This window comes from Pipistrellus hanaki (genome assembly GCF_964339955.1).
Source record: "Pipistrellus hanaki genome assembly, chromosome: 8".
Taxonomy (NCBI): domain Eukaryota; kingdom Metazoa; phylum Chordata; class Mammalia; order Chiroptera; family Vespertilionidae; genus Pipistrellus; species Pipistrellus hanaki.
This window is the reverse complement of record NC_140510.1, coordinates 41,455,063-41,481,253: the sequence shown is the minus strand read 5'-3', so window position 1 is coordinate 41,481,253 and position 26,191 is coordinate 41,455,063. Positions and strand designations below refer to the sequence as shown.

Sequence of the window (26,191 nt, the reverse complement as noted above, 5' to 3'; positions counted from 1 at the left end):
ATCATGTGTGCTTCTGAAAATATGAGTCATGGTATACTTTATCGAAAAGTTCATCAGTCTGATTTCAGAAATGTTGACTTCAAGTTCCAAGATACTGAGCCTTATAGATGAAGCAGACATTATGATTAATTTAAAGTTATTTTAGAGAGATGTACTAAAGCAATTTGTGAAAGGTGATGAAATTCCTTGGGAGGCAAGAGCAGTGAAAACAAAGATAGCCTTATTACGGCCATGCCACTGATATTTATCCATAGTTTACCATATCCAAAGTAATATTCCCATGAAGTTTCTTTTTCAATTTGAAAAATAGTAGCTCAGGGTTCTGTCTTTCAATATCTTTAAGTTGCAATCTGTCTCCCCTTTCATTAATCTCCAGGACTAGAAACCTTCTCTTACAAAACAAATTTAACTTAATCTGAAAATGCACATAAAATGAAAATGTTATTAATCAAAAGGAATGAATCATGCTCTGTCATGAATGCTAAAATATCCTTCAATTTAATTTTGCAAATTAAAAACACATTTCAAATGGCTATGTTCATGTAATTTTACTTATTTTTTTTCTATTTGGTTCCCAACTTCAGTCTTTGTTGAGCATCCGTGGCTCCATCTTTTCTCCAAGGCGCAATAGCAGAACAAGCCTTTTCAGCTTTAGAGGGCGAGCCAAGGATGTGGGATCAGAGAATGACTTTGCTGACGATGAGCACAGCACCTTTGAGGATAACGAGAGCCGGAGGGATTCCTTGTTTGTGCCCCGGCGGCATGGAGAGCGACGCAACAGTAACCTAAGTCAGACCAGCCGGTCATCCCGGGTGCTGGCAGTGTTTCCAGCAAGTGGGAAGATGCACAGCACTGTGGATTGCAATGGTGTGGTTTCCTTGGTTGGTGGACCCTCGGTTCCTACATCGCCTGTTGGACAGCTTCTGCCAGAGGTGATAATAGATAAGCCAGCTACTGATGACAATGTAAGGAAGTTTTAAACAGTTCAGGCATGGCTGGCCTATTTACTGCTGCACCAGCCAGTGTTTCTACAGAATGGAACCCCTTGAGAATGATTCCTGGTTGGTCAAGCTGTGAATGCACCTGCATCTTGTAATACCTTTATAGACTAACCAACTAAAACTTTAAAGCCTCAACACTCTCTTGCATAACACGTGAATGCACTTACTTATTAAACACGCTAAGGATAAATTAGACACAATCATAAGTTACTGTCTCCAGTTGGAGGATTTGCTATATACCCATGCTGAGCTTAGATAGTAGGGCATCTTCTAATGCCTGGTATAAAAGTGAATGAATGATGTCCATGTTTCAGGGTAAAGGGTGTATAATAAATCTTTCCAACAGAGTCTTCAATATAGCCCTGCTTTAGTGTAGAAGATTTTTAAGAACACTGTGCCTAAATACATAGCTTCATTGTTCTCTTAAAATTTCTAGTACTCATAATTGTCTTACTAAAAAAAATGCTGATATAGGCTTTCTCAAAACATCTTAGTGAAAAGAAACAAATAAATGATTAATACAGACAGGTAAAATAATTGTCTGTGTTCAAAGGTATGTTATATGTTTGAGATGCATACCCTGCTGATGAGGAATTTCTAAATACACGCTGCCTCATTAGACTGTTAACTCACTTGGAAATATATCAGCATGATGAGGCATGACTAAGTCAGTATCAGATGACTTATTGCTTTGGTACCCTGGATGAAACTGTTGTCCATGCAGCATGTGTGTGTGTGTGTTCTTTAAACATACATTTTTGTGTTGTCAATGACCATCTATGTCTTGTGCCCAGAAACTGAGATGGCAATTACATGTGTTATGATCATTTGTATTTCTTTAAAAATAAATGGCTTCCTTCCTCAAAAGAAAATGCCCTAATCAATTATATGAATTTTTCAAGTTGTTAGTTTTTCACTATTAGTTCTAAAATAAAAGTAACTGTTAAATATGTCTCTCAAGAGATTATCAACTATATCTAAATTGCATCATGTCTCATAAAATTATGAAATCAGAAGGTTAAAAAAAAACTCAGTGTTTGCTGTATGGCTAAACAGTTGACAGTTTGGACGCTCCGGGTTAATTATACAATAAGTCAGCAATATCTGCCATCACCAACTAAACATGAAAGTGCATGATGCATGTGTTTCATGCAACTCACTGTGTCACGCTAGCTGTTTACTCATCGGATTGTTCAAGTTAATTATTTAATACATCAGCACTTTCTTTACAGGGAACAACTACTGAAACTGAAATGAGAAAAAGACGGTCAAGTTCTTTCCATGTGTCCCTGGATTTTTTAGAAGATCCTTCCCAGAGGCAAAGAGCGATGAGTATAGCCAGCATTTTAACAAATACAGTCGAAGGTTTGTAACAAATCCCATTCAATTCATTTTACTAAACTTGCAGTCTCTTATGAAACAAGTATCTTCATTTATGCATTGGAAGCAGTATATTCTGAGGAGAATATAGTAAGTCTTATTCAAGAGTTATTATTTGTTATATCTATTTAGAAGTCCTAGGAGATTTTTAAAAAATTCTTTAAACTCAGTGATATTGGACCTCTAACAAATGTTTTCCTGTGTGTGGAAAATCCTTGAAAATGCAGAATAAGCCTTTATTTAAAAGAAATAGTTAAGATAAGTTTATTTTATTTCATATTTAATCTCCCCGCCCCCCATTAACCTCTTCCAGCCCACTCCTGACCTCCCCTCCCAGGCCTCCACTGCCCCATTGTCTGTGTCCAAAGATTATGCATATATGCATACAAGTTCTTGGTTGATCTCTTCCCACCTGCCTTACCCTGTCTTCTCTCTGAGGTTCAACAGTCTGTTCATGCTTCTATGACTCTAGGTCTATTTTTGATTATCAGTTTATTTGGTTCATTAGATTCCACATATGAGTGAGATCATGTGAATAAGCATTTCTATTAGGGGTTTCTAATCCCGTTAGTCATAGTGATCTTCTCTTTTGTTCTACTTAGTTTAAGACTTCCAACATCAACCTAAATATTGTACTATCAAGATTTCAAGAGAGAAGTAGGTCATTTTTGCAAAATAAAAACAAATTTAAAAATTATTCTTGGCTCATGTTGATCCCTACCCTTTCTCTTATAGCCAGAGGATAATAGCTATGTTTGACACTTGCCCAGCCCATGTTTCCATTGAGACTTCATTTAAAAGATGATTCCTTTAGGTAAAGGTAGAGCCACATTATCAGTATATACAAGAAAAAAACAACCATTCTTTATTACTGCTGTTCTATATGTATGTCTAAAGAAATATATTCAGGAGTCTAAAGAATAAATACTTTAGGTTTTTGTTTTGTTGTAAGTACAAAAGGAGTTGACTCTGAAGCAATGGGAAACATGTTGATTATTACTGAAAAGAAGTCTAGTGGATCTGAAATAAATGTATGTATAAAATGTATGTATAAAATTAATCTTTTGGTGGTGGTTCTTTTTTTTTTTTTTTTTCAATCTAGAACTTGAAGAATCCAGGCAGAAATGCCCGCCCTGTTGGTACAAATTTGCCAACATATTCTTAATCTGGGACTGTTCACCATATTGGTTAAAAGTGAAACATATTGTCAACCTGGTTGTGATGGACCCATTTGTTGACCTGACCATCACCATCTGTATTGTCTTAAATACTCTTTTCATGGCCATGGAGCACTACCCCATGACGGAACAGTTCAACCATGTGCTTACAGTAGGAAACTTGGTAAGATTATTAGAAGGTAAATGTGTTCAGTCTTTGATTTTTTTGTTTGAGAAACTATTTACATTTAATAGTTTATAGCAATCTTTCCACCACACTTCCTACTCCAGGCTCCCAAAAGATAGAAACTATATCTAGCTGGCTACACTATACATTTTGCCAACAATAATAGCCCTTAATGTCAGAGCAAAAAAACCTGAGAAATGTAATAGGCATAGGACTATTTGAAAAGTCAATATTGATATAGTACTTACAATATTTTTAAGATGCAGAAACAGTTTAAGGACATACTTTTTGAAATAATATTATCTTAGTTTCCCTACCGGTAGAAGACTAAAATAAAATTGTAGATTTTTTTTTTTATCTTACCTGGCCATCATCATTATAAGCAAGAATTTAACTAGTCAAAACATCTCCAGCTTTTCCACTTCCAGGATCTAGGTAGGTAGGACATATATTGTTTTATCCATGTATTCTATATCAATACTATAAAATATTGAAATTGTCCAGTACATTTTGTGTATTATATGATTAATAAGGCCATTTTAGTTGAAGGTTGTCACTTGATTCTTTCTCTTCTGTGCTTAAAAAACATAAATTATTAAATTGTCAATTGACTCAACTTAGGAATATTAGCTTTTATTTGCTGAAAGAGGGCTCTAAAGTAATGCATGCATTTGCCATATTTGTTTTGAGATTTAGGATTTTTGATGGTAAAAGCAGAAGATGTAAAATGTACTGCATTGTAGTATTTACATGTTCAAAGTACTAGGGTTTACCACATGTGTCAAACACAAGGCCCGCGGGCCAAATCCAGCCCACCAGGCCTTGCCATGTGGCCCGCACCGCGCTGTCATCACTGCACTCCGCTGTCAGTTTATGACATTGTCAGTTTATGACTGTTCAGTAAACCATTCGGCCCGCGATTTAGGCTGGATTTTAGATTTTGGCCCCTTCTCTGATTGAGTTCGACACCCCTAGTTTAGACTATGGAAGTAAATTTTTTTTTTCATGTGCTTAACAAATCGATAATAGTAATATTATATTATTATAATGACATTACATTATTATATTATTATAATAGATATACATGTTTAATAACTATCTGATTTGAGGGAAATGAGAGTAAACTTATAGATAAGTAAAATTGTTCCTGAGCAAATCTTGTCAGTACCTGTGCTGTATAAAGTCTGGAGTAAAGGCAGTTTGATTTAATGAGTAGAACATTGGTTAAAAATAGATTTGCCCTCAAATCCTAGTTTTCCCATTTTCCAATTGTATGATACCAGGCAAGTCTTTGACCCCATCTAAAGTCCACTTTCCTCAGCAGTAAGGTAATTATAATACTTGCCGTAGCCATTTAATAAACTTCTGTGAGGCCCGGCCAACATGGCTCAGTGGTTGAGCGTCAACCCATGAACCAGGAGATCACGGTTCAATTCCTGTTCAGGGCACGTGTCATCAGAGCACATGTCCAGGGTGCGAGCTTGATCCCCAGTGCAGGGCCAGCAAGAGGCAGCCAATCAATGATTCTTATCATTGATGTTTCTATCTCTCTCTCTCCCTCTCCCTTCCTCTCTGAAATCAATAAAAAAAATATTTTTAGAAAACTTTTGTGAGAATAAAATGAATTAATGTCTATGAGAGCCTTTTATCAATTATAATTGTGTAAGCTAACAATAGAATCATTATGGGGAAAGTAGCATAAGCATTTTGTTCTAAGAGCAAATATTGTGTCATTCTACTTTGTCATTATTTGATGGAATTACAGTAATTTTGTTTTGATCTTAGGTTTTCACTGGGATCTTTACAGCAGAAATGTTTCTGAAAATTATTGCCATGGATCCTTACTATTATTTCCAAGAAGGATGGAATATCTTTGATGGTTTCATTGTGACCCTTAGCCTGGTAGAACTTGGCCTTGCCAATGTGGAAGGATTATCAGTTCTTCGTTCATTTCGATTGGTAAAAACAAACAAACAAACAAAAAGAGCAACAACAAAATCTTTCCAATAACCAGTGTTTTTACATAACACTATTATAGATTTGAACACACAACCACTAACATTTTCATTTTGTGTGTAACATTTGCATTGTCAGAAACTGTTCTTAAATTAATAAAATTTCCTTACTTATTTCAAAGTGTTTATTGCAAAAAAGTATAGTCATGTAAGGTTTAATAGATTTCTCAGTTACCATTCTGACTAATTATTGTTTCTAGAGATAACTACAGTCAATATTTCTGGATCTAAAAATATTTATAATGAAAATGTATCCCATTTTAGTAGTAACTTAAAATATAAACACACCTTTGTAACAATGGATGATGATCAGATACAAGATGTGCAGGCAAAAACTTTTTATAATTCTACCTCTGTGAAACGAGCTTCTTCACTAAAATCACAGGAAAGAAAGCTGTAGGGTTACTTAACATTCCCATTAATTCACATATATGTTCTTTAGGGCAAGAATTGTAATCATGGGAAATATTCCAAATTTTAAAATGCAGGCGCATCTAACTATGGAAGTGCCTCAAAGGAGCATCAATAAATAATAAATACTTTTCTCCACTTATAGTAGAACTCAATATGTTGTTACTTTGCATGCTGTTAAAAATAAGTATCAGCAGAAATCATTGCAATTCTGATGTTAATATTAGTGTCAGGCCTATTTTGGCTTATAACTACCTTCACTAAACAAATTAAGCACATTTGGACCCCATATAAGCATTAAACATCTACTCTTAGAGAAAATGATCTACATTGTTAAAATATGTAAGAACCAGATTTTTGTTAGAGGGTCCAAAATTACCCATGAGCCTGAGAGGGTTCAAAGATAGAGCAGATGTTATAACAGATTCAATATTAATCATAATTTCTTGGTAAACCATAATATATATAACGCTCTTAAAGGTCATGATAATTTTTATTTTTTATTTTCCAGCTTCGAGTTTTCAAATTGGCAAAATCTTGGCCAACATTAAATATGCTAATTAAGATCATCGGCAATTCAGTGGGGGCCCTGGGGAACCTCACCTTGGTGTTGGCCATCATCGTCTTCATCTTTGCGGTGGTCGGCATGCAGCTCTTTGGTAAAAGCTACAAAGATTGTGTCTGCAAGATCAATGAAGACTGTACACTCCCGCGTTGGCACATGAATGACTTCTTCCATTCCTTCCTGATTGTGTTCCGTGTGCTGTGTGGAGAGTGGATAGAGACCATGTGGGACTGCATGGAGGTCGCTGGTCAAGCCATGTGCCTTACTGTCTTCATGATGGTCATGGTCATTGGAAACCTAGTGGTATGCACCCATTTACGATTTGTGTTTCAGACATAGATTAAGAGCACAAAAATAGAATGGTGACATTTTATCCAAAACAAAAACTATGATTAATAATTTTGAAAGTCTCTTACCTTGCATATGCTTATCATCTCATTTTGACAATACAGCAATATAGCAGGGACTCTACAGTAACACTCAACACCACTTTGTCAATTATGTCATCACATTTATTATGTGAATTCCTATACAGTATCATATTGAAGACAGGCTTAATCGGATAGGTTGGAAACATTCAGAGACAAGAGAAGGAAAAGTCTGGAAACAATTTAGAGAAAGCCCACTCTTACTTGCTAGTTTAGAACTAAAAAGTGAAGCCTCTAAGTGTTCATACTGATTTTACCATTTTCTTGTCCCTTCATGGCAATAGTCACTCTCTAGATTAGCCAGTTCTTTAGTAGTTCTCAGTCAAAACAAGGATTGACTAATAAGTCCTGAGGTTACCTGAATCGAGTAACTGATCAACTTTTCTCTCTCTTTAAACTTGGAATATTAATTACTTTTTATGGTATAGAAATAGATAATATTTGGAATCAAAGGACATATTCATTAGTGTGTCAGTCTTATGGAAATATTAAGGATAAATAGTTCTCCTAATTAATAAACAGTTCTCCTAATTAGTCAATTAGTTCACTAGTGAGGTATGAAAAAATATAATAGATTAAGAAAATAAGTGTCAATGCCTATGTTATATCCCTAATTCTCATTCTGGGTCATAATGGTCATATTTCAATTAATGTCTAATGCAATATAACTCTTTATCAATTAAGAAACCATAGGAAGTATTTAAATTCATAGTTGCAAGCATTAGTGATTTTTTAAGTTCAGGGCTCTTGTATAAGTACACACATCAATCTGTTTCCTTATAATCACACAGTTTTAAACTTAGCTAAACCTTAAGGCATCTCATTCAACTTCTCATTCTATAAGTGAGAGAACTTGAGACCAACAGAAATCATCTCTTTGCCCAACGATGTATGTGTAGAGAAATAGCTATTGAGCAGGATCAAAAATTCAAATTGCCCAATCTCTAATCACTGCACTTCGGTGTTCCTTTCTTGTCTAGTTGTTAGAACTTATAGTTTCCTCTACACTTAGAGGAATAAGTGATGTTCACCTGCTATTTTTTATATTGGGGTGAAATCATAATCATGTTTATATTATTTTTAAGGTCCTGAACCTATTTCTGGCCTTGCTTCTGAGCTCATTTAGTGCAGACAACCTTGCAGCGACTGATGATGATAATGAAATGAACAATCTCCAAATTGCTGTGGAGAGGATGCATAAAGGAATCGCTTATGTGAAGAGAAAAATATATGAATTTATTCAACAATCCTTCGTGAGAAAGCAAAAGATTTTAGATGAAATTAAACCACTTGATGATCTGCACAATAAAAAAGAAAGCTGTATGTCCAATCATACAGAAATTGGGAAAGAACTTCGCTATCTTAAAGATGTAAATGGAACCACAAGTGGAATAGCAACTGGCAGCAGTGTTGAAAAATATATTATTGATGAAAGTGATTACATGTCATTCATAAACAATCCCAGTCTTACGGTGACTGTACCAATTGCTGTAGGAGAGTCTGACTTTGAAAATTTAAACACAGAGGACTTCAGTAGTGAATCAGATCTGGAAGAAAGCAAAGAGGTGAGATTTTATAGTTGTGGATAGATATGAATATGTATATGTATTTATAATTATATATTTCCATCTAGATTTTTTTGCCATCATATAAAGTTTTATTTCACTGAGAAATCAAATATTTAAGACCAGGGAAATGATTGATAAATTGAAGAATAATGTAGTTTTTGTGTGAACTTTCTCATTTTTATTAATGGATATTTGTTAGATGGTGAATAAGTGAATGATCCCAGAAATGAATAAGGGTCATCTGGTTTAATACATATGATAACTTTGAAAGGAATGTGTTATTATTCTAACTTTTCAGATAAGAAATTTAGTTTATGTAGCTTAAAGTCGTATAACTAATGAGGGGTATAGATGCGAATTAAACTTACAATCTTTGTTTACAGGGTCTGTATATCTTCCATTGATTCACATTGGTCTCATATACATGGAAGAGAACTGAATAAGAAAAAATATCCTATGTAGATCCTCCAATTAAAATTATAGTGACCTATGTGTTAATCTTCCAGGATGCCATAGAATATGTTGTACACTGCATGGCTTAAGCAACCAAAATATATTCTCTCATATTTCTGGAGACTGTAAAATTTGAGATGCAGGTGATGGCAGGGTCCGTGTCTGGTGAGAGTGTTCTCTTGGGGTTGCAGATGGCTGCCTTCTCACTGTGTGCTCACCTGGCCTTTCCTTGATAGGCATGTGTGGAGAGAGAAAGAGCTCTGGTGTCTTTTCCTCTTCTTGTAAGAGCAACCGCCCTGTCAGGTTAGGACCTCACCCTCAGGATCTCCTTTAACCTTTATCAATACCTCACAGGCCCGATCTCCAAATCCAGTGATTCTGGGAGTGAGAGCTACAAGAAATTAGTCATGAGGGCACACAATTTAATCCATAGCTCTTAATTAGAAATATTAAGAAAACTCTAATGGATATGAAAAATAATTCAAAGGAAGTCTAGAATAAAGCACTTTCACTTCCCATTTATTGTGGGGAAATCTCAAAAACAGAAAAATGCTCTCTAGTGTACATGTCTAAATTATTTTCTTTTTAAATTAAAATATATATTTTTATTGATTTCAGAGAGGAAGGAAGAGAGAGAGAGAAATAGAAATATCAATGATGAGAGAAAATCATTGATTGGCTGCCTCCTGCATACCCCACACTTGCGATGGAGCCCGCAACCCAGGCATGTGCCCTGACTGGGAATCGAACTCTGACCTCCTGGTTCATAAGTTGACGTTCAACCACTGAGCCATGCCAGCCAGGCTAATTAAAACTTTTAATGTTGACAATATTGCAAGTATCTTCCTTTTCCCCTTCCTTTACCTACCTCAAACCACCTTCTTCCTCTCCCTTGGCCTTCACCACACTCATGTCCATGGGGTTTTTTAACTAATCTCTTCACCTCCTTTATCCAATCACCATCACCCCTCTCCCCTCAGGCACCCACCAGGCTGTCCCATGTATCCATTACTCTGGTTCCACTTTATTCATCTGTTTATTTTATTCATTAGGATCCACATATTAGTGAAATCATCTGGTATTGTCTTTCTCTGATTGGTTTATTTCACTTACCATATACTCTCTAGTTCCATCCATGTTAATAGCAAAGGATAAAAAACCTCCTTCTTTTTTACAGCCATGTTATATTCCATTGTGTAAATGTGCCATGGCTTTTTAATCCATTCACCTGCTGATTGGCACTTGGGTTATTTCCAGATCTTAACTATTGTAAATAATGCTGCTATGAAAATAGGGTTGCAAACATTTTCTGATTGGTGTTTCAGGATTCTTAGGATATATTATATTCCTAAGAAGTGGGATCCCTGGGTCAAAAGGCAGTTTCATTTTTCATTTTTTGAGGAAACTCATACTGTTTTCTACAGTGGTTGCACCAGTTTGCATTCCCAGCAATATTGCATTAGGTTCCCTTTTCTCTATATCCTTGCCAGCACTTGTTGTTTGTTGATTTATTGATAGTAGCCATTCTGTGAGGTGATACATATATGTATTAAAAACTATATAATACTGTTATGAAAATTATTACCACTTACTCAGTAAGCACATGCCAAGCATTCCTCATGTGTTATCTGGTTTGATCCCTATAGCAACTATGTGAAGTAGGGATCATTTTATAAATTAGAAACTAAAGCTTAAGGAATCAAGTTAATTGCCTAAGGTCTATAAGTTATTGTAACTCAAACCCAAGCTTGTCTGACTAAAAAGAGAACTAAATGCTTTCAGTAGATACATTAAATATTTGTTAACTAGAGGCCTGACACAGGTAGGGTCCCTAGGCCTGGCCAATGCTCAGGGCCAATCATATTCCCTGCCTCCTAGCCTCCCCACCTCCTCCTTTGCTCACTCCCTCAGCACCCAGCAGTAGCAGCTGTTCCCCTGCCATGTTCAACACCACCCCTGGTGGTCAGTGCATGTCGGAGCAAGCTATCGAACTCCCAGTCTCCCAGTCGAACTCCAGAGGGGACAATTTGCATATTAGCCTTTTATTATATAGTACTAGAGGCCCAATGCATGAAATTAGTGCAAGGGGCTTGGCCTCCACCATGGTGGCAGCTGCCTCTGCCTTGCCCCTTGCCACCACAGCTTCGTCCAAAAGGTCTTTTGGAAGGTTATCAGGAAGGTGGTCTGGTCTAATTAGCATATTATACTTTTATTATTATAGATTATGTTATTTAGTTTTAAAAATTAATGTCAGAACACTAGTGACTCTGCTCAATTCAGCAAAATGAATTTAACAATGGAAATTACTCATTTGGTTTACAATTTTGTTTTCTAGCCCAGGAATTATTAATGAATTTTGCAGATTTTTTTGTTTTTTGGTGTCTAACTTATTTGCGTTACAATAATTTTCTGTTGATCTAATATATGATGGAATGTTATGTTTCTTTTGTTATTTTAAAGCTAGTCATTGATACAAAAATTCATGTTAAAAAGCATAATTTAAAATATATTAGAGTTTTATTCCTCCACCATCACCTCTACTCTAGGCAAGTATTTGACAATCACTAGATTTCACAATAAGAACAATTAAATATTTAGTAAATGTGAATAATATACTGGAGATTGTCATTCTAACACACAGATTGATGAAGAAATCACGTGGGTTTTAGGGATGATGTGGAAATTAATGACAATATTTAATTTTTCTAACTTCTCTGTGAAAATACTAAATCTCTGCACAGTATTTTTTCCTTTGTTATTATATGAGTGTTTTGTTGAGAGTCTTTAATAGAGGTCATTTTAAATTTTAATATGCTTAGTGTACATTGGAAATATTTACGAATGCACAATATACACAATTAAATATTAATATTGTTGAGGTTGAAGAACATCTCATTTATGTATGACTTATGATTTTATATATATATATATATATATATATATATATATATATATATCTTAAATATATATAACAATAGTGAAAAATTCACCTTTAATATAGAACATGATAGCTTTAAAATTAAGTATTTTTTTCTTTTTTTTTTTCTTTTTTAAATATATTTTATTGATTTTGTACAGAGAGGAAGGGAGAGAGATAGAGAGTTAGAAACATCAATGAGAGAGAGTCATCGATCAGCTGCCTCTTGCACACCCCCTACTGGGGATATGCCCGCAACCAAGGTACATGCCCTTGACCGGAATCGAACCCGGGACCTTTCAGTCCCCAAGCCGACGCTCTATCCATTGAGCCAAACCGGTTTCGGCAAATATTTTTTTCAAAAACAATATATTTAGATACATACATATTCTGTACCCTTTGACCCTAAATTCCAAGTTTATTTTTTATATGTTTTTATTGATTTCAGAAAGGAAGGGAGAGGGAGGGACAGAAACATCAATGATGAGAAAGAATCATTGATCGGCTGCCTCCTGCATGCCCCCCACTGAGGATTGAGCTCAGGCATGTGCCCTGACCTGGAATTGAACTGTGACCTCCTAGTTTATAGGTCGAAGATCAACCACTGAGCCATACCAGCTGACCCCACTTTATTTTTAATATATTTTAGCACAAATTATCAATTGAACTATTAAACCCTATAGATAAGCTCCCCCTAACAAACCAAGTCTAAAACAAAAGCAAAAATATCTTAAGATCAAGTCAGAGAACAAGAAAATACTACTTAATCATATACTCTTAAAATAATATCATGGAGTATTTTATTTGCTTTACTTTGCTTTCACACTCAGGGTCAGAATCATTTGCTTCCATAGCAAACATTTTTAAAAAGAAAAATATGTTGCATAAAGCCACTGAGAAGAAAAATGTTCTTACTTATCAGGCTTATAGTTATTAAATGGTAATTGTACAAGGCAAAATGGATGCTTCAGGCACCATGAGTTCCCTGAATTCTCTAGGTTCCCTTGTTACGTCAGCCTGCCAAAACCCATGGGAAATACAAGTCAGTGTAGACTGTAATTTAGCTATGAGAGTCATGTGTGGAACTATACCTGTTTTCAAATAAACTAGCTCATTTGGAAGTTAGTAAGTGAAAGGCTGGTTAATGGTTCAGTAAACATTAACATGGGTTTTTCAAATAGTCTATTAATCTAAAAAACTATGAGAACCTGTGGTTTTATTAGGTGGATTTCAAAATAAAATAAAATTATAATTTAAGAACAAAAAAACGAAAAGTTAATTGGCCTTATTGGCTTTTAAATCAAGAAAATACTTTTTTGAGGATGTTTTATTTTACTGTTATTCAATTTATTTAGCATTTTATTTGAATGTCTATCTCATGTAGAAATGGATTCTTTCCACAAATCTTTCCCTTTTCTTTTTGTATAATAGTGTTATTACCCCGATCAAATAAACTACTCAGAGCCACTTCATCTTTTATTTCAATAATGAGAACTATACGAATATATTGATAAAAGTAATGTATAATGATTGTGAGGGTTTTAATAATATTCTTTTAGTCTTTGATAAAACAAAGAAAAATTTAAAAAGGACACTGATAACCTGAATATTATCCTATATAATAAAAGCGTAGTATGCAAATTGTCCCCTTGACCAGGAGTTCATCTGGGAGTTCAACCAGGGGGTGGAGCCAGCCAAAGGAATGGAGAGAGGCCCTGGCCAGCAGCGGTGGCAACAGGGGAACAGGGGAAAGGAGACAGCAGCAGGCTGCCAGAGGGAGAGAGGGAGGCCCGGCTAGCGGTGCTAGTAAATAATAAAAGTAAATATGCTATAAGTGTTTATTATCTCAAAAATTATATGTACAGAGAATTGTTATTTTCAAGTGCCCATGTTACATTTATGAAAATTAACAATATACTGGATCTCAAAGTAAACCTCAATAAATTCAGAATAGCAGCTACTGTATAGTGTTATTGTCTCCCTAATTTCAAAATAGAAGACATCATGTAGGTTATTATCTAATCACAATGCAGCTAAACTAGAAAGTAATGGTGAAAGGACAGAAAAAAATTCTAACCACTTGAAACTTAAAAGATTTGCTCCTAAACAAATATCGGGGCTTCTCTAATCCATAGAGCAGTGGATTGCTTAGTACATGTTTCTGGTGGCTATTTGTGACTTCATAACATAGCAATCTGATCTCACATCTACATTGTGAATTATGGCAAATAAGTTCATATCGGCAATTTCCCTATTTCATCTTCCTATTCAATCCCACTTTGGTTTCTAAACAAAATCTACTTATTTCAAAGAGAATTCAAAATCAGATTATAGTATTAATCCTTTCTTGTGGGCTTCTTATTAGTTACCAGAATTGAAGTGATGTACTGATTATGTCTATCTCATGCACAGAAACTTAATGAAAGCAGTAGCTCGTCTGAAGGCAGCACTGTGGACATTGGTGCACCCGCAGAGGAACAGCCCGTGGTGGAGCCTGAGGAAACCCTGGAGCCAGAAGCCTGTTTCACTGAAGGTGAAGAAGATGACCCTCATGCTAATCGTCCATTTGTAGAGTGAAGTTTTGTTTTGTGTGTGCGTGTGTTCAGCTCTTGATCACCCAAAACAGACCACTCAGAACAGGATAGAACTGTGTGGTGAATCTATTTCAATGACCTCTAATATGCTAATGAATTTTCAGTCTATTACTTTTCATAAATATGGAGAAAAGTATTTTAATATAATCAAAATTAGTAAGGTTTCATTTTTAAAATAAAACAATTTCACAAGTTGGCATCTTTGTTTTCCCTATGTGTAATAATTCCCATGGTCAAATTTTCTAGAGAATTTGAGCTTTGAAGTGATGAATCTACAATATTTGAATATTCTCTAGTGATCCCTTCCTCAAAGGCCTGATATCTAATATCTCCCTCTAATTTCTATATAAATTATACACTCAAAGTCCTTCTCAAACTACCTTCATCTGACCATAGTGGGAAAGAGCTCAGCAGCTGTAATCAATTTATCTATTTAATTCTTCTGATAACTAATCATATATTCTTTTATGTGAGCTCTTCTCTCTTTTGAACTGTAATATGTCTCTTCTCTGTCTTTTTTTTTTTCCTCTCCCCTTCAATCCCTCTCTCCCTTCCTTCCCTTTCCTTTCTTTTCCCCCTTTTTTCCCAGCATACCTGGCTTTTTTTTTTCCCACTTGAGGCAGGGTTCCTGTTTATATCTTTTCTTGAAAACCAGAATGTAATATTATTGGGAGCAAGGTCCATCTTCTTCTCTTTCCCTTTTCTTCTCCCCTTCCTTTCTCCTCCTCTCCCTCCCTATCTCCCTCCTTTTCTTCCTTCTTTCCTTTCTTCCTTTCCTTCCTTCCTTCCTTCCTTCCTTCCTTCCTTCCTTCCTTCCTTCCTTCCTTCCTTCCTTCCTTCCTTCCTTCCTTCCTTCCTTCCTTCCTGTGTATGTGTGTGTGTGTGTGTGTGTGTGTGTGTGTGTGTGTCCTCCCTTGTGCTTACAAAGTCATTTACAGTTTCCTGAAGATTTAATTTTTATGTTAGAGTGAGTGGAAGCAGTGTAAGAAAAAAAATGACAAAGCAGGGCCATGGCAAATCACATTTCAGTGAACAAAATTAATTTTGAAAATTATGTAAATTCTTCTAGGACCGCCACAAGAAAACCAAACAGTAACAAACCCAGCATTGTTGGGAGAGATGTAGGTTATTACTCTATATCATCTTTAAAAGATAAGATTTCTGTTTATTATTAATTTGCATTTTGAAGTTCTTTTCTAATAAGAGTGGGCCCTATAAGACACACGAAATATTTTGATTTGGCCCTGCCAAAGCATTAGAGGTGAGTCAATTAAATATTTGACCAAATATAGCAGGCTAATTTTTAAGTTGATAATTTTGTATGGCCCTGGAATGATGTTATAAGTATCCAAGTGGCCATTGGCAGAAAAATAATGTTCCCACCCCTGCTAGAGAATTTAACAGAGCGCAATGGGATGATAGAGGAAAAGGCAAAGCTCCTTGACACTGATTTTTACTTTACAAAGTTCCTTCTTAGAGAATAACCGTTGAGTCAGAAAAAGCAGATATTATTAGCCAGAGAACCATTTAAAGAGCCTGAATGATTTTATAACTTTAGCTAATAAATGTGCTCTTACTGCTTATGTGCTCTCTCTCAGGCTTAGAGAGTTATCCCAGCAAGGTAGAACTGGCAATAGGGAAGAAAAGATGGATCTGGAACATGGCAGAAGTTACTATGGAAGCAGCAGTATTATTTTATCTATTTGAACATTATACTTGCAGGCTGTGTACAAAGATTCAAATGTTGTCAAGTCAGTGTGGAAGAAGGGAGAGGAAAACAATGGTGGAACCTGAGAAGAACATGTTTCCGAATAGTTGAACATAACTGGTTTGAAACCTTCATTGTTTTCATGATTCTCCTTAGTAGTGGTGCTCTGGTGAGTGAATATTGAGCAAAAGTGGCATAATACTAAGTTTTACAATAATCTACTACCGATGACTTATTAACCCTTTCTGTTGCATTGTTTTAGTAAATGCACGTTTCCCCCTCAATCTTCATTGTACATCCATTTTCATTTCCACAGCCTCAGCTATTTAATTAATCTCTATTATTTCTACTTCTGACTTCTTCCTAAAACATAAATACATTTCTATATTGACCAATCGACCATCCTATCCTTGAACCCATTTCCAAAGCATTTGTAATTACTCCCATTTCATATCTTCCAGACTATAGACTTAATGTATAATTATTTATTTCTGAATTTACTTTTACTATATATGTATAATAAATTATTTAATTTTTGCTTATTCAGTAACCCATAAAAATTCTCCCTTCAGTTTATTTATTATAACCAAATGCTATGAATATTTAATTACTTATATTTTAAGAAGAAAAGTAAGCATGGCAGCTGCAGTGAAGTTAATGATAATCCTGTGATTGGGAATTTATAACTTCTAAATCCTGGTGAATTGTTTTTCTGAATGGCATTATTACCGGTATTATTCTTTCTTTATGAACAGTCAATAAGTCCTTAGGAACCACTTCTTTGACCCTTTTGAATTGTGTGACTATTCTTATGTTATTCAAGAAACAATGAATATTAATAACAAATATTGGTCAGTGTGCCTAAGTGATTCATTTAAGGATTGGTTTCTCTTTATCTGATGACTTCCTTTATATCAGAATCAATTTACATTTATATAAAAATAAATTACAAAAACATAAACTGTAACATATAGATAGCATTTCAGAAAAACACTAACACAAATGCAATATTTAAGCCATTAGAAAGAAGATAGATGATAGATGATAGATAAATAGGTAGATAGATGGATGGATCTTAACGTTTCTTTCACTTAAGTTTATAATTAGAATATAGTCCTATATTTTCTGAATATTTCTCTGATAAAATGAATTTCTCTATATGCTAATAAGATAAGAAATAATATTTTAACATTAAAATAAATGTGGGACTTATATGTGAAATATCAAGAGAGGTTCATATTAGAAGAATATATTGTGGTCTCAATAAGAAGTAATTTTATCTAAATGAGAAGTAATATAGACTAGAAATGTATCATAGACTTTGTCTCTGCTGAGAAATATAAACTATAAACAAAATGAAGGGGAGAAGGGACAAATGAACCAAACCATCAACTAAAATTGGATAAAGTGATTATGAGTTACAATTCTACTTTATGTAAACTATAAGTTTTACTTTTTATTTGTTCAACCTCCTTTCAATGGCAAAAAGCAAACAAAGGGAAGCAAAAGAAATCAAACAAAAGGAGTAATAACTTCAAGCTGGGGTAGTACTATCAGGATATGACATCAAGAACTATTTTCTATTAAGTCAAATTAATTCATAAAATTTACTTTTTTTCTTTCAGCTATAGTATAAAGAGAGACAATAACTTTTCCCTTGATAATTAAAAGATATTTAAAAGAAAAAAAGCAATAGCTATTGTTCATGTGTCCTACTATTCCAATTAATATATATTAGTGGCCCGGTGCACAAAATTCATGCACATTAAAAGTGAATTAATTAGAGGGGGTGGGGACATAAGCCTCACCTCCCTGGGCCTGTTGCTGGGGTCGGGGACTCAAGCCTCATGTCTCCAGGCCAGCAAAGGGGGTGGGGATGCAGGCTGCTGATCAGTCATTATGTGACGGTATCCTGTCCATTTGGCATATTATCCTATTATAAGTATAGATATGTATATACATATATATAAGATCAGAAAAAAATAGCTTATAGAGTACAATGGTTTTAGAAATCTAAAATGTATGACCTTTTCTTATAGGCATTTGAAGATATATATATTGATCAGCGAAAGACAATCAAGACAATGTTGGAATATGCTGATAAGGTTTTCACTTACATCTTCATTCTGGAAATGCTTCTAAAATGGGTGGCTTATGGCTATCAAACATATTTCACCAATGCCTGGTGTTGGCTGGACTTCTTAATTGTTGATGTAGGTATTCTCCATTTCTTAGTCTGCCATTTAAGGCAGTTTGTCTTATGTATATGCTAATTCTAAAATAGGGAGTCTCTGACCACCATGTAGTGTTGACGGGATGTGCTACATATAGTCCCTAAAATAATTTGTTGAATGTAACTGTTGTTTTTGTAAGAATAGGTTAATTCAGTAATGATTTAGCATTGGAAGGATGGGATTTATGGTGATTATCTAGGAAAAAGCTGAATATAAAAGAACAGTACTTTGTAGGGACAGTGGTAAAACTGGGCATCTTTAAATTTCTGATGTTGTGAATCAGGCACTTGGACTTGAATATCAACCCCGCTTCTACTTGATTGTATGCCAGTGAGAAATGTACTTGGCTCCTAACTCTGTAAAGGATCGTATTAGTTCATATAATCTTAAAGGCTCTTGATAAATAGTCATGATGGTGGGAGCTCCTGTCAATTTTTAAAATTCTTTGTGATCTACTCAAAGTTTTTAAAGGGTAGGCTTAAAGAGTATATAATATGACTTATAACTTCATTATAGGAGGTAAGGTACAGAGTATAGGGAAAATATATTTCATGCAGTGATCAGAGTTCCCTGAAGTCCGTGGTCGGCAAACTGCGGCTCGCAAGCCACATATGGCTCTTCCACAAAATACCACTGACTAGGCAAGTCTATTTTGAAGAATTGGCATTAGAAGAAGTTTAAGTTTAAAAAATTTGGCTTTCAAAAGAAATGTCAATCGTTATACAGTTGATATTTGGCTCTGTTGACTAATAAGTTTGCTGATCACTGCCCTAGAGCCTAGACTATAAATTAGTAATGAACCAGACCTTCATAGATTTCTACACATAATGATTAATAATATTTCATTTGCTCTAAAAGAAACACTGAACTAAAATTTGTTAAAATTAAACATCATGTTTCATATTATCAATTTTGCATAATTTCAGCTTTAGAAAAGTGTATCCAAAATATCATAGATTTCATAGGTAATGGTTTTATCCCAAAAAGATAATCCAGCAGAAAGATACAGGCTTCTTGTGGAAAGTATTTCTAGGCTAAGAGTCCTGCATATATTATATCTTCTTAATTCTAAACAAAGGCAAAGCCAGAGCTATTTGAAAAGCTTAATAATGTTACTATGAAATTAGTAAATTGAGAGGAAACCTCAAAAGAATTGCTTCATCATATCATAGAGATAAATTGTTTCTAATATTGAGGTTTCAAACATTAGAAGTTATATTTCAACTTCCACATTACAAGTTGGGTTTTAATCATCATTTATGATATATTGTATTTTAGGAAAATAATTCTATAAAGCATTTTGTTGTTTTTCAATAATAATACTTTTATTTTCCAATGTTCTATTTTCATTATTTCATAAGGATTAGCAAATATCTCTAAAAAACAAAAGGAATTATAGTAAATCTAAAGTAATATAAAAATTATAATAGATATAAGGCAACTTAATTCACTTAAAAATAGAAAATTTTACAAAAACAGTTTCCAGTGTATTTGGAATTTGTCCAATACTAGCCATTTTCAAATGAATGAAAACTGTTTGGACGTGGAGTTTTGGTAAATCTTTATTTAGAGAATTAGACACCTAACATTTTTATTTCTTAGTCTTTGTATATAAATTTATTTAGTTAGTTAGTTAGTTGTTTGTTTGTTTGATAAATATTGATTGGCCATTTTGGACCAGGTATTTATTAGAGCAGAAGCTGTAAATTAGTATAGAAAAAAAAAAACTGAGTTTCATAGTGAAATAACATTTTAAGTTATTTTTTAAGTAAATATAACATTTATGAACTTTAAACAAGTGAAAACACAACGTATTAGCAAGACAAAGCATTCCCTTCCAAAACTAAACTGCAAAATCGATGTGATTTAGCACCTTAATTTAGGAGCATATCAATTATAGTTAGGTGAACATATGAATGCAGGATAGAGATTTCTTGCTTTTTCTGATACAATAGCAGTTTTTGTATTTTATTTAGCCATAGGCAAAACCCTATATTCAGCAGTGACTTAATAAAGGAAGGATAGCCAATGGCATTTTCTTACACTTAGATGTTTTTCTTTGATAAATTAATTTTATTTCATTTTTAAAAACTAATTGATCTACTAACAAATTAATTGAATAATTAATAAATTACATGACATTTGAGGTTTTTTATTCAACTAACTTTTAATTAACATTTTAAGAACTACTTTTTTTCATTAAACTGAAAATATTTCCTTAAAATTTGTAAAGGTTTACTGAAAATATACAACCATTTCTCTTCTGAGTAATTATAAACAAGATCATATTTGTTGAATGACATAGTAACTAAAAATTGAATAACAGTTACCTTTGTTTGTTTATCGGTATAGGTTTCATTGGTCAGTTTAACAGCGAATGCCTTGGGTTACTCCGAACTTGGTGCCATCAAATCTCTCCGAACACTAAGAGCTTTGAGACCCCTAAGAGCTTTATCTCGATTTGAAGGGATGAGGGTAAGGAAACGGAAAGAACCAGAAGTGTTGCCTATAGCCAAAATTAAGTTATACTGAATTTTAAAAAGGAAAAAACAACCATGCATGCAAAGGAATGGCAAATCCTTGCAAAGTTGCTACTTTATCTTTTTATCTGTTGCATATTTACTTCTAGGTGATATGCAAGAGAATTTAGGCCACCCTTGAAATGATACAATATCATTTATCTGCTGTGCTTATTAAAATGACTTTATTTCCTAAATCTATCTTGGGAGTTTCCTTACAAACCTGTATACAAAAAAGCAAATGCACTATTAAAAGTACTGTGTAATGATATAATAATAATCAACTAAAGTGAATTTGACATCATGTGCTTCTCATTGTGATGATCTAACCTGTACTTTGAGTTTTATTGAAAATAATATGAATCACACATGTGCCTAAGAATAAACATAAAGGAAAAAATAAAAAATTGACAGAATTTTGTCTGTATAATGCCAAAGCTTGCATTATTATAATATATTCAATGGTAGATATTGAATATTGACTAAATTTTAAACTTTTTAAAAAGTTATATTTAATATAGCCTCAATTTATAATTGCATTAATCTTAATTTTTATAAATAGTAATAGTAACTTAAAGATTTTACATATAAATCCACCCAAATTTTCTTGACAATGTGGTAAAACATACAACATAATAAACAAAAAATGTAATTTTGACTCAGAACATAGATGATTTATAAATTAACCTAATTTAAATATCATTTATCAGAATTACAAAAAATTTTATATTACTTCTTCTAAGGAAATACTAAGCAATTCCCTATGGTTCATAACAGATTAGAAATTTTGCTGTTATTTACTTGTTAATTTTCCAAACCTTTTTTAAAAGCATGAAGTATTTATATATAAGATATATAGCATAGAAAGTAGTTATTTATTAAAAAATCAAAAAAAATTAAATATATTTTAATGATTTTTTACAGAGAGAAGGGGAGAGAGATAGTTAAAAATGTCAATGAGAGAGAGACATCGATCAGCTGCCTCCTGCACATCTCCTACTGGGGATGTGCCTGCAACCAAGGGATTGAACTGGAATTGAACCTGGGACCCCTCAGTTCACAGGCTGACGCTCTACCCACTGAGCCAAACCGGTTTTGGCTAAAAAATCAAATTTTTTAACCAGAACAAAGATTTTTAATTAAGTTGATTTAAATAGAAAAATATTGCTCTTTTATTGACTAGGATTTAGTTATGTTTGTAGAATCTAAGCAGACTTGTCTATTTCCATTTGCATTTTATAGGTTGTTGATAGCCTTATAATATGTTCTTCTAAAATAAAATTTATTTTAAATGTCACTTTTTAAGAATTTAAGACTTATCTTCAGTTTCCCTAACATATATAAATAATTCCCTCATTAGAAACAATTTAACACAATATAATATAGTCTTATTTTATTTCTCACAGAGATTCTTATGTTTTTACCAAAACATTAAAGTCAGTTCTCTCCAGGGTATGTGAAAATTAAATTTATTTTCCAATTAAATATCACTTTCTATTGTTTAATCCTGCCAGTGTCAGTTCTGGAGAAAAATATTACTTTAATACATTCTACTTGAAAACTTGTCACCTGAATCAAACTATAGCAGTTCTCTTTTATTTGAGGTTTCACTCCATGGTTTCAGTTTATCCATGGTCTGAAAATATTAAATAAAAAATTCCAGAAATAACTCATACATTTTTTAATTGTGTGCCATTCTGTGTGCCATTTGTGTGCCATTTTTTTATTGTGTGCACACACTTCAAGCTATGTATCTCCCAAGACATGACTCATCTCTTTGAATAGTGAGATGGTCACTTAGTAGTCTTCTTGGGTACCTGACTGACTGTCATAGTATCACAGTGCTTGTGTTCAACTAACCCTTATTTTGCTTAATATGACCTGAAGCTCAAGAGCAGTGATGCCTTCCAGGGCATGTTTCCTTTCAGTGGAAAGGCCAGTATAGTACAGTAAGCTATTATGAAGAGAGAGACCACATTCACATAACTTTTATTACAGTATGTTGTTATAATTGTTCTATTTTATTAGTTATTGTTGTTAATATCCTATTGTGCCTAATTTGTAATTTAATCTTTATTCTAGGTTTGTATGTATAGGAAAAAAACAAAGTGTATATGAGGTTTGGTACTACCCATAGTTTCAGGCATCCACTAGGGGTCTTGGAATGCATCCCTCCCAGATAAGAAGGGACCATGAATCAAATGGAAATTGACCATGAATCAAATGGCCAGAGACTCCCATATTTAACATGTTATTTTTGTAACAATGTTGGTCTTGTGCGTCTACATGCAATTTTTACAGGAATAACCTTACCTATACTTTTTGATCAATGAGGCTTTTTATGATATAAGGAGAGATTCGTTTTTGAATCTTGGAGTTTCAAAAGCATAAACTCCTTATAAATACTGATAGAAGATGAACTAATCATTTAAATTAACAGATTTATGATATGGGTTCCTTGCTTCATAATGACAGCATATACACTGCCCTAAAATGGCTGATCATTTCAGTGTATATTTGGCATTGTAGAGACAAAATAATCTGATTACAGATTCTGGGGTTTTTGGTGTTTCTAAGTGTTTGGATCTTTGATTTTTTTAAAAATGTAATCAAGGATGGTGGTGAGGATGGAGATAATAATTATAATTAAATTGGGAAGTGAGATTTGAATATACGTAGAAACTCTCATTTTATTCTTTTTCCTAGCGGCATAAAATCACAATAGCTGTGTAAAAGCGTAAATCAGCCATTCATTTTCTTTTTGTTGTCTTGTCACATCTCCAAAGCATGTGCTTTTATGCGACATTACCAAGTAAAGCATGTTGCACAATGCTTGATAGGAAGTTAGAAAGTAATAAACAAATTATCATCACGTTGCTCTTTATGTTTTGCATGTTTTATGCACATTCTGGCTGAGAGCTTTTCAACATTTATTGTATTTCAAATTTCCAGTCCAAATTTTTCAACTTGTAAAATTGAACTGAGTGAATTGATGTCGTAACTATCTAGAGTAAAATAAAATTTAATTGTACTTAAATTTGTGTTTTTTAATTTCCTAATCTAGGAAATGGTAAAGACCTTTTTCAAATAACTCAAGTCTTGATTGATAGGGAAACAGACAGAGAGCATCATAAAAAAAAAAAAAAAAAAGTAACACCAAATGTTCTGTCATATCAGATTTCTAACTAATAACAAACTATATATTTCTATTTTATATAGGATAATCTTGCTCCAACTTGGATGGGGTGGAGCGCTGGTTCCTCCCCTCAGCCCTTTATTATGGGTACTGTATTACCCCTTTTGCTACCTTTCATCCTTTCACTGTGACTTTGTGTAGTGGGTGAGGGAGGGATTGGGAAGGGTGCCACAGTAGGGAAAATATAGTATTTACATTCTAATTCCCAATTTTCAACTGTCTTGAACTTCCTTTTGAGAAAAGTGGCTTTGAGTATTTATTTACCCTCTGTGGATTTGAACCCCAATTGTTGATATTTTTATTGTTTCATTGAATATACTTTAGTTATGTGTATATTGAGCTATCTATTGATGGGGAGATTGACTGATTGGTGATGGTGGGGGACCTTGGTTTAAAAGGATTGGGTGAATATTTTAACTTGTCAAGTTCATGATGCTCTTTGAGACGTAAAACCCTTGGCATTTTTTGCATTGGTCTGGGTCCTGACAATTGCCAGCAGTTGGTTCTTTGCCTTGTTGACTGACATGAGCAGATGTGAGGGTACAATATTTCTGGTTTCTTAAGACTGGTATTGACTGTGTGACCATTCTCACTTTTTTATTAAGTGTAAGTTTATTAGGTTACTTTAAAAATGTAACAAGGCAAAAATATATTATGAAAGAGTTGAGTAAGCACATGTGACATATATTTTAAATGAAACTTAATATTCAAGGACTTTTTTGAATTATGTAGACTAACACACCCACCTAGAAATCAAACAAAAACATTGTGTATTAAGATAAGATGTTTAAATTAATAAATTTAAATTCAATATTCATTAAATTTATAATAGATGTATTAATTAAATGAATTTAATGCATGAGCTCACTCTTAGAATAAGTCACTTCGATATCTTCTAAGATACAACTAACTGCTTAGGATCTTAGAGGACATCACAGTAAAAACATAAATAAAAATAAATCTACATTTTTTGTATTCTTAAAGTTTACAAATAATGTACAAGGAGGAGAGTTTTGTTTTTTGTTTTTTTGAGGCAGAAAAAGGTTGGAGTATTTGCATGGATAATTGATATATTATATCCTTCAAAAATAATTACCTTAATTAAATTCCACAACAAATATAGGCATTAGATTTTAAAAAGATTATATGACTCCTCTTCATACTTAATAATGTGATTTCTACTTTACCTACTTTTATTTTTTATTCACATAGTTATTTTGTATTTGGATGAGAGAAACATTAGAATCCATGAGTAGTATTGATTTCAAGTTCAAAGGCAATTCAGATAAGAGGACACTTCTTCATGTATCAAAATTCCTCACATTAACTAGTATATTTAATTGTCAATTCCTCGTTTCATATTGATTTAATCAAAACTGCAGATAAGGAACCAAAAATAGAGTTTTTATAAGAATGGGTTGTGCCAGAATAGTGAAATTGTATTTGATGATGTTTTACAAAACATTTGTGAGAAGAAGCAACCTCTAATGTTAATTCATTAAAACAATTCCTTTATTAGATATCTCATTTTACATAGCCTGAAACCTCAATCAATTCCTTTTAATTTATTCAGGCTAATGCTGCCTAGAGCCTTTACCAAATGGGAACCAATTACTGCAGTTCCCTGGCGGCTAAAAAGAGTTAGAACACCCCCTGCTGTGCTGAACCAAGAACTGCTAGAGAGGCTCTTGGGAAAAGCCAGCCCTTTCCCTCCCTGCTCCTCTATTGCCTAATTTAATAAAATTTTGAATATGAATGGACCTTTGTATAGTAAATCCCCTAATACTAGTGGAATATTTTCTTACATGTAATTATTTTACCTTCATAAAAACAAACATTTTATCTGGGCCAAATGTAT

The 26,191-nt window shown here is 33.6% G+C and overlaps 1 protein-coding gene across 7 annotated transcripts in view; it reads left to right on the top strand.

Moving 5' to 3' along the window:
- Nucleotides 1–26,191, top strand: part of SCN1A (sodium voltage-gated channel alpha subunit 1) — a 121,078-nt gene that overhangs the window by 78,020 nt on the left and 16,867 nt on the right. For 4 of the 7 annotated variants that reach the window (XM_084891570.1, XM_084891571.1, XM_084891572.1 and 1 more), the window contains exons 12-21: nt 585–965; nt 2,234–2,366; nt 3,484–3,722; nt 5,511–5,684; nt 6,663–7,019; nt 8,230–8,709; nt 14,495–14,615; nt 16,399–16,553; nt 18,424–18,597; nt 20,971–21,093. In XM_084891570.1, the coding sequence (XP_084747696.1) occupies nt 585–965; nt 2,234–2,366; nt 3,484–3,722; nt 5,511–5,684; nt 6,663–7,019; nt 8,230–8,709; nt 14,495–14,615; nt 16,399–16,553; nt 18,424–18,597; nt 20,971–21,093 (2,337 nt within the window). Of the gene's footprint in view, nt 1–584; nt 966–2,233; nt 2,367–3,483; nt 3,723–5,510; nt 5,685–6,662; nt 7,020–8,229; nt 8,710–14,494; nt 14,616–16,398; nt 16,554–18,423; nt 18,598–20,970; nt 21,094–26,191 lie in introns of those variants that run through there. The other 3 variants (XM_084891574.1, XM_084891573.1, XM_084891575.1) reach the window with 2 other exon arrangements.